Consider the following 14049-nt stretch of genomic DNA (forward strand, 5'->3'; position numbering starts at 1 on the left):
GGATGCATTGATTATTGGATGCTTAATAAAGCAGCCCAACCTCTCTATATATAGAGGTCAGTTACAACGAGTCCCACTAGGATTAGCCCTAAAAGCTGACATGACTCGAATAAGAATTTGCCTTAAAGGCTTATATGACTTAATTGGACTTGCCTTAAAAATTTATTTGACTTAACTAGACTTGCCTTAAGGGCTGTCGTGACTTATTTGGATTTTTCTTAACTAGACTTGCCTTAAGGGCTATCGTGAGTTATTTGAAATTTTCTTAACTAGACTTGCCTTAAGAGCTGTCATGACTTACTTCGACTTGCCTTAATGGCTCACATGACTAAACTAAACTTGCCTAAAAGGCTTACATCATGAAATAATTAAAAGATAAATAGACTCAACTCGACTTGACTCGACTTAACCCACATAGTCGGATTGTAACATTATATTTGTAGAATTAAGTTATTTTTATATTTGCAAAAAAGTATTATTATGTTTTCTTCTTCTTCTTCTTCTTCTTTTCTATTGTTGTTTTTCTTCTTATTCTTCGTATTCTTCTTCTTCTTCTTAATCTACTTTTTCTATCCTTTAATTGTTCTCTTTTTCTTCTATATAAGTCTATCAAATTATTCTTTAATTAATAAGGTAAGAAATTAACTAATATTAATTAACTCACCACTATTTCAGATTAATATCTTACTTTATTAATAAAAAAATAGAGATTGATTAACAAATTTTACAAATATAATAACAACTTCCATTGATTTTTAATCATTTTTGTTATTTTTTATACATTACAGAACTTACATACATTACAGAATTATTATAATTAGCTAAATAACAAAAAACATAACTTGACATGATTATTATTTTTTTATAACTTGTAATGATGAAGTATGTTAAAAATTTTGCAATATATGCAAAAAATAAAGAAATTTGTTGAAAATCACTAAAAGCTGTTATTATATTTGTTAAAATTATTAATATTTTTCTTTTTTTTGTTATTGTATCTTCTTCTTCTATCACTTAAATCCCTATCCACTTGTAAAATAAGGATTGAATACGTATAAGTATTCTAATTTTTAATATCAGAAAAAGAGAGCTAATACTAAGTATAAGCTACTATAATATTTAGTTCAATACTAGTATAAAGAGTAATAATTATATTTGATATGATATAAATTTGATATTAAAGTATTGAAGAATAATGAATTTATATTGGAAATTGGTGTTTATACCAAATGACTGAAATAAGGAATTTGAGTTCGTGTTAAAGTAGTAATAGTAAATAGTATTTTTCTAAAATGATAGTATTTTAACTATGTATTAGGGTAATACAAGATTGTAAGTTCGCATTGCGGAAAAATAACTTCACACTCTTTATATAAAATAACCACTATATTAGATAAAGAGGCATTGAGAGTTAATACAATATTATAAGCTTGCACTATGGTATAATGCAAGGTTATAAGACCATACTGTAGTGTAATGCGAGATTATAATCTTGCACTCTATATAAAAATAATCATACACTAGAAAAATAAAGAAGCACTATGGTTAATACAGAGTTATAAGCCCACGAGGTTATAAACTCGCACTACAATGTATTGTGAAGATATAAGCCCACATCATGGAAAAAGTTTGTTGGCTTAATATTTTCTACTTTTATTTTTGTAGAATTTACTAGTTCAAAAAAAAAAAAATCTTAACTATAGGTGAGATGACTAATATTTAAAAGAAAAGATAGATGACTGATATTTAATAGAAAAGATAGTTGAGAGAGAGAATCTCAACTATAGTTGAGATGATGTATAACTAAATATTGTCTAATCTAGGGGCAAAATAGTAACTATGAATTATTATTAAATTATTTTTTAGAAGTTGTATAAAATAAGATGAGAGAGAATGATGAATTACTCTACTAGAATAAAGAAAGATATTGTTTAGTTATAACACCAGAATAAGGAGGCTTATTATAGAATAAGTTTATTATTATTCCACAAATGATTAAGGTAAGATGTTCTTCTTCTTCTATCTCTAATTATTCTTTTTTTTTATACAAGTCTTTCTGATCGCTTTTAGTTAATAAAGTAAAAGCTTAATTGGAGATAGTAGTGAGATAATTATGATTAGTTAAATTATCAAAAGCATGATTCTGCATAATTATTATTTATTTATATATAAATTATAATAGTGAAATATATAAATTGTATAATATAGAAAATAATAATAATAATTGTTATTATATTTGTGAAAGTGTTTAATATGTTTTCTTCTCCTTTTTCTTCTTCTTCTTCTTCTGTTTTTTTATATTGTTCTTCTTTTGTGTTGTTACTTCTTTTTGTTCTTATTATATCATTTAAATTATTCTTTATTTTTTCCATACAAGTCTATCTAATCGCTCTTTAATTAATAAAATTAGATAATTGAAGATAGTGGTGAGATAATTAGGATTGGTCTCTTACTTTATTATAATTATCTCACCACTATCTCTAATTAATCTCTTAATTTAGTTACAAATTTCTTAATTTAACTACTATTATCGTTAAGAAAATGTGAATTTCTTAATATTTGACATCTTCAGGTTGTTATTTTTATTTTAGGACAATCCCAATGTAAAATTTGATGAATGAATAGCCTATTATTTCAAATGTTCCAAATCCTAGTAATATTAACTTGAATAATTTAGGGGTAGGAGGGTCTTCTTGTCTCAATTATCATTCTGATCAACCTTTTGACTTAAATAGATAATTATGTATCTAATAGTGAGGTTCATTCTTTTGTACGTGATCCTCGTAATATTGTCCCATCAAATGTTATTAATTCCCATGATGACAATGATAATCTTGGTGAAAAATTTTCTATCATTGATTATATTAATTCATCTTTAAATAATGAAACAAATTTGAATCTTTAAGAAAATTTTTATATCTTTGGTTCTATTGATCCATCTCTAATAGATAAAGGAGATGTGTCGACAAACTTGTGCGTCCAACCTCATGATGATAATGAATAGATTTCAAGTAATCCACCTAATGGGATATGCAAAGTTGCTTTACAAATTAATAGTACTATTGATTATGTAGAATCTTAAAACTGAAGTGACACAATATATCACATTAGATTATCTATTGACTTAGTTCAGGCAGATTAGTCCAATTCAACATTGCTAGTTTAACTCGAGTCATTTGCGTCCCTTTAGAGTTGAGCTCAATCACCCTTGATCTATCATAGCAAGCTCCCTTAAGCTTTGATTTATCGGGAGGATCTAGATTTAGAATAGGGGCTAAGTTGGCCAACTCGATTTGACACGAATTCGACTTGACCCACCATAATGTCGTGCTCACCATGGTCTCGGCTAGAGCTGCCGATGATCATGGCAAGTCCAGAGTGATAGCCCAAACATCTATAATAAGTCTTCATGACACCTGATTTGAGGCAGCCCAATTATCGATTGTAAATTGGCGCTTGTACCTTGCCGAATCCCATTCCACTACACATGTTGCCCTTTAAACTTGAATTCAAGCCACATATCCTTGAAGTCAAATGTAACGGGACCCAAGCCATAGAGCCATTGAGTACCTAACACAACATCTGCTCTGCAAAGATCCAATTCCAAGGCATGTTATTGGACTTTCAAGGTTTCCCGTCAACACACGCTATTTGCTCGAAAAGCCGTGCTATCTCCAATCATCACGTCGAAGCCTAAGATGACTCCAGTGTCAAGCCCATCCTCTAGACAAGCCTATCATCCACAAAGTTGGGGTTTTTAAGAAAACGTATTCTCTCCTCTCATGTGTTGAGAAATAGCCTTTAATAAAATTTTGGAAAATTTAGAAAAAGGTTTAAACTAGGATTAAGGCTCTACTTGTTAATCTCTCACTAGCCTTAGAGATACAAGTATTTCTTTAATCTCTCAGAGGATATCTAAGGAGGCTTGTCATTTGAAGGCTAAAGCACAACAATTGTTGAAAGAGACAGAAATAAGAATTTGCTAAGCAAGAAAACTATTCTTGATTTGATTTGGAGATCGAATCTAAGGTATTATGTTATTCGTTTTATTATTATAATAACTAAGATTGCTTCTTGCACTTACGATAACTAGATCATTTATTTAGAGTCAAATACAATTTTTGTTTAATTCCTTGCTTCAAAACCTTCAAGATGACCCGGCGACCACTATTATAGGATGTTCTGACATGGCAACAGCATCTGAGAGATTCATAGGGCAAGAGGGGTCTCCATCGTAGCTAGAGGAGGGCCCGAGACCGTAGTTTGGGCCATCTCATCCCCTCCCTCATGATTGGGTATTGATGGCGGTGGCTCGATGGTTTCGGCCATAGTAGATGGTGGACGCTCTCTACGATAAATCTATCATGCTTGTTAGAAAATTCTTTAGAAATTACCTTCGCCTAAGTTGGTGGCTTATCATCAATGATGATTGCTAGGATAGAGGTGCCGAAGAAACTCCTATAGGAAAGGAGATGAGTTCCTAGTCTTCCATAGAGCCATTGAATACCTAACACGACATCCGCTCCTCAAAGATCCAATTCCAAGGCATGTTCTTGGACTTTCAAGGTTGCCCATCGACACACGCTATTTGCTTGAAGGGTCGTGCCGTCTCCAATCATTATGTCGAAACCTAAGATTGGCTCTGATGTCAAGCCCATCCTCTAAACCAGTCTCTTATCCACAAAGTTTGGATTTTTAAGAAAATATTTTCTCTCCTCCTCTCATGTGTTGAGAAATAGCCTTCAATAAAATTTTAGAAAATTTATAAAAAGGTTTAAACTACGATTAAGGCTCTACTTGTTAATCTCTCACTAGCCTTAGAGATACAAGTATTTCTTTAATCTTTGAGAGGATACCTAAGGAGGCTTGTCATTTGAAGGGCTAAAGCACAGCAATTGTTGAAAGAGAAGGGAATAAGAAGTTAATAAGCGAGACAACTATTCTTTATTTGATTTGAAGATCAAATCTAAGGTATTATGTTATTCCTTTTGTTATTATGCTAATTAAGATTGTTTCTTGCACTTACGATAACTAGGTCATTTATTTATAGTCAAATATATTTTTAGTTTAATTTCTTGCTTTCTTAGCATTGAAAACCTTCAAGACGACTCCACGGCCACTATTGTAGGATGTTTTGACATGGCAGCAGCATCTGAGAGGGTCTATAGGGCTAGAGGGGTCTCTATTGTAGCTAGAGGAGGGGCTGAGATCGCAATTTGGGCCATCTCATCCCCTCCCTCATGATTGAGTATTGATGGCGGCGGCTCGCTAGTTTCAACCATAATAGATGGTGCTGGCAGCATGGGGTGGCCTTGCTAAGTTAGAAAGGTTGCCATTAAGGCTTAAATAGCATTTTCAATCATCTCGGCACTCTCTGCAGTAAATTTATCGAGCTCATTAGAAAATTCTTTAAAAATTGCCTTTGCCCAAGTTGGTGGCTTATCATCGACGATGATTGCTAGGATGGAAGTGCCGAAGAAACTCTTATAGGAAAGTAGATGAGTTTCTGGTCCTCCATGGTTGCTCTTTTCTCGTTGTCTTGGATCATGTGTTAATCATTGTCTAAGGAATGTCGACTTTGATACAGATATTATGAACTAGATCAACATGTGGATTATCTATTTTATTTAAAATATTAAAGTAATAAGATAAATTTAATTAACTAACTCAATTTGACTTGATCGACTTAATCTATGTGGTCAGATCGTATCAAAATATTTATTTACTTGTCAGCATAATTATGTTTATTTTTACTACTTCAAAATTATGCATGACTTATTTATGCATTCATAGTGCATGATAACTTCGATGTACATATTGTATGATTGATGATATTGATCACGTAAGCACTTGCACATACCACCATATAATTAAGTCTTATCTCGACAGTGCATATTTACTTGCTCAGCCCAAGGTTAGAGAGTAGAGTATATATATATATATTACTTATATTTTATCGACCAAAGACAGGTCATGAGATCAAGAAGAACCAACAGACACTATGTGCGTTAGTTAGAGCAGGCATAACACTGCTGAGTATGAAGGCTAGACACTAGATAATATTAAACTATGATTGAGAGGTAGGGGTCATAGACCTAGCGGTACCCATGATGTATTGGTCGAGCGTCGTTTAGCTATGACTCACTTATACCATACATATGGTGCTATGACTTAGAATCGAGAGCTCGGGTGGGCAGCACCGATGTGCGATGTTGACCATGTGATAGGCTTACGACGAAGGTTCTTAGTTTGGATGGCGTACAATTTTTCATGCTTTCGACGGGCAAAGGGTGGACAAAATTACTGTTAGTTGTCTTCTTTCCTCAATAAATGTTATTTGATATTGTTTATTGTTGTAGCTCTATGCTAGTCTAAAATAGATGAAATGGTTGATTGATGTATATCATGTGTTCCATTATTAATAAATGTAAGCTATAGATATGGGCATGTTGTCGAATGCATCATTGTGACCATGTTTAATATATATATCGTGTTGCATCATTTTTTACACTACTTTTAGCTTGTAGAGTTGTATACTTGATGAGTTTTATACTAACCAACTTTTGGTGAAAATATTTTTAAATTAGTAGATGATCGTGACTTTGTTGTAGAGTTGGTGTGGATTACTTTAATTCAATTATTATTTATTTTATTATAATAAAATAAGTTAGATGGCTTGTAACTGTTATAAGGGGGGCATTTGCATATGTGGTGTATAGATATATATTTTAGTCTTGTTGTGGCTTATGGTGTTGTGCGCTTCTTTTGCTTATATTATTTTAAAAAAAATTGGCATTTTTTCTTGTATATTGTTTAAAAATATTAGCTAAAAAGTTACGTAAAAATCACGTGGCTAATAAATATATAAAATATATAAAATTAGCAAAATCAATTTCTACAAACAACATAGAATACTTCACTAACAATAAAAAAGAATAACACATTCTACATAATATAATATTATTAATAAAATAAAAAGTAATGGGTGAAAATATTCCAAAGACTAAAACTATTTTAAGATGGATCAATAGTTCCATCTTAGTAAATAGTGAACAAAATTAAGATAAATCAATAGTTTCATTTTAGTAAATACTGAACAAAATTAAGAAAATTATTTTAACCTCAAGATTCCATCAAAGCTTAGAGTCAATTAGCTAGATAAAACAAAATTTTAGCATACTTGTTATTTCTGGGTCTCGCAAGAAAGATCATAAGAATAGGATATTATAAGACGACATGCACATATGATCTATCAAATTACCTATATATAGATAATTTAACTTAAATTAAGAGACATGTTGATACACACATCTAAACAGAACTGCTAATCTATAACCTAAATTATTGTTTTATTGATAAGATCTACTTACAAGGTAACTCATGTACCAAATATTAAAATTGAGGAGCCTAATTTTGCGATAGCTATGGAGTTTGGTGAAGCGGCAGAGTAGTGATGGATGTAGAGCTTGGTAAAAGCAAGCTTGAGGAGGGAGGAGATGGAGCTTAGTGAAGCAATGACACAATTATGATGATGGAACTTGGTGATGGCAGAGAAGCAATGGCGGTGTAGAATCGGAGAGGTGAGTTGAAGATGGCAACAATAGGGTGGTGATTTTGAGATTTCGACGAAGGAGTTAAACACTACAACTTTCACCGATGAAGATCGAGTAACCGTATAGAAGAGGCCGCCGATTAAAAGATAGATGTGACACGTAGGATTTGATGTTTCTTTCATTGGAGGTAGAGGTGTCAAAATAAAATACGCGACTTAAGCTGGGCTCAATTGAACCTCAGGTTTGACATTTCTCAACTCAGCTTGAGCCAAACCTGATTTAAATTTCAAGTCGAGCTTGAGTCAAAGCTAGTTCGCTAAGGCTTGACTAGATGGGCTTGTTTACACCCTGCTCTAAATTTTGGAGGTGCTTCTATAATTAGTCTCTTAATCACTAGTACTAAATTGGAAGCTTCGGAGAGGGAGGAACCAGCAAATGGCCCACCACTGCGACGATGAGCGTGCCCCCGTTGAAGGGCGTGATGGCGAGTATCGCCATGTATGCGAGGCCCATCCAGATGCCATTGACAACGGCGAGAGCACCATTGGAGACGCCCCTCTGGCTGCCATAGATGGCGGAGAGGGCTTCGATTATAGCGGCAACAAAGACAAGGGAGAGGAAGTACATGCCGAGGCTGCGGTCGCCGGGCTAGCCATCGAACAGGACCTGCATATGCTTCCCCGAGAAGGTCATTTGCATCATGGTGCCATCACCATGGCCACCGCTTGTGTCGTGCTCCATGTTGGTGCCGGTGGGGGGGCATCATCATGCCCATGCCTTCGTTGCCTTGTCCAGCTCCCATTGCCATTTTAATTAATATTGGTAGGTAAGGTGGTGGCTTGGTGAAGGAGGAGGATGACGACGAGACGGAGGCTTAAGGAGGAGGATGAGGAGGAGGTGGGCCGTTGTAGAGGAGGGATTTGGGAATTTGGGAGCAACGGTAGGAAGATTGGGATTTGGGAATTAGGGATTTATTAGGGTTTGACTTATCCCTTTTATACCAAGCCTAACGAGCACAGCCTGAGTGAACCGGTTCTAGCCGAGCCGAGCTCGAGCTTCAGTCGAGTCGAGCCCGAGCTACCCATTTATTTTGATAGCCTTACTTAGAACCGAGGCTATGACTCACTTTTTATGTTACACCTACCTTTGCCCTTAGGCTCGAAATTAATTCCGAGCTGAGCCTAAGCTAGAGGAGAGCCAACTTGCTCAGGCTCAGCTCATTTACACCCCTAGTTGGAGGTGGGGTGATTAAAAGATGCGGAAAAGAGATGAAGATAAGGGTAGCCGAGTAGGGTTAGTGTTGATGTTAGTATATTGGTTTGAGGTAGATTAGGTATTGCAATTCGGGCTAGTAACTTAGTTATTTATATTTTGTAGTTAAATGAATATCTGATATCTGATATCCGACTCCGAATCATACAAAATTACATTTGCTCATATCCATGTTCAGATCTGAACTTGAATTTTTTTCTAAAAGACTATCCATATCTATATCCCTATTCGGATCGGATAGGATTTTATTATTCTTATCTGATACAATCTGAGTCGGGTAGTGAGTTGCATCAAACTTAATTTGACCTATTTTCACCACTATGTGTACCCCTAAATCAACCATAAGTTTGGTTCAATTTGGTTGTAGGACTAAAAAAGAGATTAATTCATTAAAACTAACCGACGTACTAAATCAACCATGTAAGTTGGACAATTTCTGCAAACTGTCTGGATTGTTCATGTTTCTAAAGTTATCTAGTTGTTCTCAATGTTCACTTTTTAAAGATTTTTTTGTTTTGAAAATTATTTAGAACTACAAATATAGATTTTTAAATATTTAAGTATTCTTAGATAAATATTGGTCCAGCCCAGTGACTCAATAGTTGAACCAATAACCCAGTGACCTAATTTTAAACTTGGCTAGTCTAGTTCAAATACCTAGGTACAAAACAAATCCTAATACAAAATATCATTTTCATGTCACTTGGAGAGGATTTTAGGTTTGGGATAGTTATTTAGTAGTGGTATTGTTTTGTGCCCTTGTTGTTTTCAAATATCTGGGTACAAAACAAATCATAATACAAAATATATCATTTTCATGTCAGTTGGAGAGAATTTTAGGTTTTGGATAGTTATTTAGCTGTGGTATTTGTTTTGTGTCCTTATTGTTTTCATATCCAACTAGCTAACATTTGAGCCTTTCTATCAAATATACACACGCGCGCCTAAAGTAAAAAAAAAATTTATAAAAAAAAAACACCCTATATTTTTCATTATAATCATTCACATTCTACGATTTAGAAATTTATTGTTTAAACCATATATTTTGCTTTTAATGCCTCAAAAATATTATGCCGCTAGTTTCATAACATCATATACGGATAAGTTAACTATAGATGCAGAACTTAAGACAAATCAAATTCAAAAGTAAATTAATGACAGACATTTTAGGTATTTAAATATTTTCTATTGTGTTTGTTGCTATTTGAATAAAGTTAACTCGTTGTCATTTTAGGATTAATCGAAGGATAAACATCCATTAAAATAGGATGTAAATAATACTAGAAGTAAAACACAGAGTATTTTTTATACAATTCCCAAATATAAAACCAACCCCTTGGCTTCTTCTACTTGGGACTTCTACCTACCTAACTACTTCGGTGAATATGTAGTCAAATAAGCGAAACATTTGACTTGGTTGTTTGGTTGTGGATTAATTCCAATCGAAATGGAACCCAATTAATAATTCTAGAGTGGATCATCAGAATATAATTTTTGAAAAATAGAGTGCGAATTACATCGGAATTTTCGGCTTCAGTGCTGCAACAAACATGAAAACGATGCCATATATGTCCCCACATAGAGAAATTATGCAACAAACTAGATGATACTTTTCAATGTTTGAATGACTGTAAGAAACATCCACTAATAATTGCAAGAATCTTTCCATAGAAAGGCTCCAATAATTCTCCAACAAAATGAAACAAAGCTTAGCTGTATACCAAAGTCAAGCAAAAAGACTTTCATAACCAACAAAATAAGAGCAGCAAATTAGCCAAATAGAGTTGAATATTCATGCTCAAGTTCCTTTCTTACAAGATGCATTGACTTGTCCCAGCTAAGGCTCAAGTCAAGTTGAGACTGGAAGGTTTAAATCAAGTCTATATAACCTACATAATTCATGAACAGTATTTTGTCAAAGTATAGATCTATCAAGTATCAAATGCGAGGATTTAGTCCTACATCAGAAAACGAGCAAAAAGTAGAAAATATTTATATAGACTTTTCGGCCATCACCTAGTAGCTTAAGCTTTCGAGTTTAGTTGATGTTTAAATTTCTTTTATCAAACTTTATTTCACTTGGACTCTTCTAGTATGTATTTGAAGATAATTTTATAGATCTTTTTCCTCCATTCATCTTGATTTCAAGTAATTAAAGGTTCTTTCTCAAACCAAGTATTCTCATATCTTCTTGTCCTACTTCCTCCTTGCTGCTAAGGCACCCAAAGTAACTATAATCTATAATTGAGGGCTAGAAAAGAAGAAACTGTTTTATTAAAGTTACTTGGAGTCATTTGGTTATATATATTTCAAGATGTGGCATGAGGTCCCAATGTATATAAAAGTCTTATATTTTTCCTCTTTTCTTCACACTAAAGATTGAGAAAATGTGTTTTAACATCCAATTAATTAAAAAGGATTTCAAGATGTTGCATGTGATCTCATCTTAGCTCTTGGAAAAGGATATTTAATTAGATCCATTATCTAAAAACTGATTTTTATATCACTTTATGTATACGTAGATGCACTTTTTTCAATTTATTTGACATAATCATAGCCTACAAACTAATTCAATGACAAGCTTCAGAGGATAACAAAGTGCTGAAGTAATTGGTCATCAAGGAAGGAAGCACTTTATCTTACAGAATGAATGATATATATTTCAGAATTCACAAAGAATATCAAGTCATGATCATCATGAAGAAGACCTCTCCAAGAAGCAAAACTCGAAAAGTTGATCAATAGTAAGACTCCGCAGCTTAGAATACTGGCAATTAGAATATTCTAAATCATGTTTGCAGCTAAAGCACCATCATCGAATACATAGGAAGCATTAAATATAGATAAGTAAAATTGCAGGATAACAGGATGATCTCTCTCTCTCTCTCTCTCTCTCTCTCTCTCTCTCTCTCTCTCTCTCTTCAACTCCAAGTATGAAAAACTTATTATGAGACAAGTGACAAGGAAGCTGATCATGTTATGCCTGATCTGTGTCACATAAATATGAAAGTTAAGGACATCTAAATAGGTACTAATTGACAGTAACAGTAGGAAACATTCACCTTAATTGAGTACCCTTCACGTATCCTCCATCATGCAGCATTCAATCCTTGAAGTGAAGTAGATAACTAAATTTGGTCAGAAAAAGGCCCTGCTGCCATAGAATACCTTGGAGCAATCCTTCTTCTTCTTTTCCACATCCAAATTGTTATTAACCTGGCCCTGGATGACATCCCCACCATCTTCAGATCTCGGTTTGTCGAGATTCATAGGGAGCTTCATATTCGCCAGCGATTCCGTAAACTGTTGCATGCTCTTCATGTACATATCAACAATTTGCTGCTGCATCGCAATCTGCTCAGCCTCGACATTAATGTTCCCCAATGGGGAGTTGAACACCGAAGTGGAATCCACATTACCGCCCATATCCTTCTCTTTGACACCACCTTGCGTCTCCTTTACTTCGCCAACAGCAGGAGTGCTGTTCGAAGTCGAAGTGTCCGGCGAGGTCTGATTGCTCTGACTTATAGCCTCAGCAGTTGAGCTGATAGAATCCACCACGATCTTCTTATCCATGGAATCAATAGAAGTCCTATCATCAGTCAAGCTGGTAGTGGTAGAAGCCGTGAAAGGCCCCGAATTATGCATACTATCATCAGGTGAACCAGACCCACCATCATTGTTATCATCTTCTCTAGAGTTATCCATGATCATGTCATAATCCTCAATTGATTGATGAGAAGAAGCCCCAAGATAGAGGAAATGCGCAGCAGATGGGCGAACCGAACTGTTCGACGCCATGTCGAAGTACTCCAAAACCATCTGCTGGTTTTCCTTCACAACATTGATGTCAGGGAGCTCAATCCTACCATAATCCACCGGATCGAGCAGGACGACTTCCGAGCTAATCGACGAGCCGGTGTTGGAAGAATCCAAGGGGAGGGTCGACGTATCGAGAGAGAGCGTCATCTGAACTGTCCCGGCCGGGGAATGGCAGAGGTCAGTGGACGAGAGGGTGAATTCCTGCATCAGCCTCCCCTTCGCCGCCGCGACGAGAGACAGCGGCACGAGCGCGAACCCGAGAAGCTGGTCCTCCAACAAGTGCTTGACTCTGCTCAGCATCCAGATCTCGCACTTGAGGACGGACTCCGGCTGGGGGATTTTGACCGAGAGGTGCTCGTCGAACTGCGGGTTCTTGCCGCCGCCGGCGACCACCCGGGTGGAGACCGCGTCGTCGGGGCTGCAAGTGAGAGAGAACTTGGCGTAGACGTCTTGGTTTGCGTAGATGCATATGTTGTGGATGTTGCGAGCATGGTGGACGTGTATATCCAGCAGGCCGGAGAAGTTGCCGGGATTGTAGGAATCCATCTCAAGAGAAGAAGAACATGCAAGTAGGAGAATGGAGAGTGTGTTGGTTTGCATACAAAGTCTCCTCCTCCTCCTCCTCCTACTCCTAGAACTTTTGGGGAAGGAGAGGGTGGGTTGAGTGGAGTCTTGGAGGATGGGTTTCCTTTTCGTGTTGCTATAGTGGGGATTGGGGAACGCTTGAAATTTGTTGCTGGGAGGAAAGAGAAGGGAGGGCAAGGGTCAGCTTCTCCACTGAGAGGGACAAAGTAACCACTATAAAGGACTCAATTACTGTGCGTCAGCATGTCAACCTCTCACTACCACCACCAGCCCACTTTGTTTTGCCTTGCTTTTTGTTGGACACGCGCCCGCTGCGCGCCATCATTCAATCACAACAACTCGAATAGGGGTGGGGGGGCAGCAGGGGATTGGATTGCTGCCTCTTGAAGCAATGTCGGGGATTTTTTTTTTCCTACTCTACTTGGAGTTTTTGACAAAAATAGACTCATTCAAATTTAATTTATCAAAATGAACTATCTTCACGGGGGACTATGAAGTACTACTTAAAATGTTAAAATATTTGATGATTTACCTTCAAAGAAATCATTTATTTTATTAGCGTTTTACCTAAAAGAACGAAACTCTAAATATTTTAACGTTTCTCATTATGCGCTTTCGTAAAAGATCGTTTTACCTACCATAGTTAAACTTATGTAAAATGCTTCAACACTTGGGCGTTTTATGAAATCTTTGAAGATTTTAGCATTTTGGTATACTAGAGTATTCTAGAAGATGATATAAAATACTTAAGAGATAAGTGCTTCCATTATAACTCAAAACGCTAATCTTTTAAGCGATTTACTTGATTCGAACAATA

The 14049-nt window shown here is 35.5% G+C and overlaps 1 protein-coding gene across 1 annotated transcript; it reads right to left on the minus strand.

The window, feature by feature from the left end:
* Window positions 1-11584: 11584 nt before the first annotated feature.
* Window positions 11585-13401, minus strand: LOC140790114 (uncharacterized). Its single transcript, XM_073140043.1, has 2 exons — window positions 11888-13401; window positions 11585-11813 (listed from the first exon to the last, which is right to left on the minus strand). Exon 1 carries the CDS (start codon window positions 13245-13247, stop codon window positions 11964-11966), a length of 1284 nt encoding a protein of 427 aa, XP_072996144.1. The 5' UTR covers window positions 13248-13401; the 3' UTR covers window positions 11585-11813; window positions 11888-11963.
* Window positions 13402-14049: the final 648 nt, after the last annotated feature.

This window comes from Typha latifolia, chromosome 6, assembly GCF_019914945.1.
Source record: "Typha latifolia isolate L0001 chromosome 6, TyphaL0001v2, whole genome shotgun sequence".
In the NCBI taxonomy this organism is placed as follows: Eukaryota; Viridiplantae; Streptophyta; class Magnoliopsida; order Poales; family Typhaceae; genus Typha; species Typha latifolia.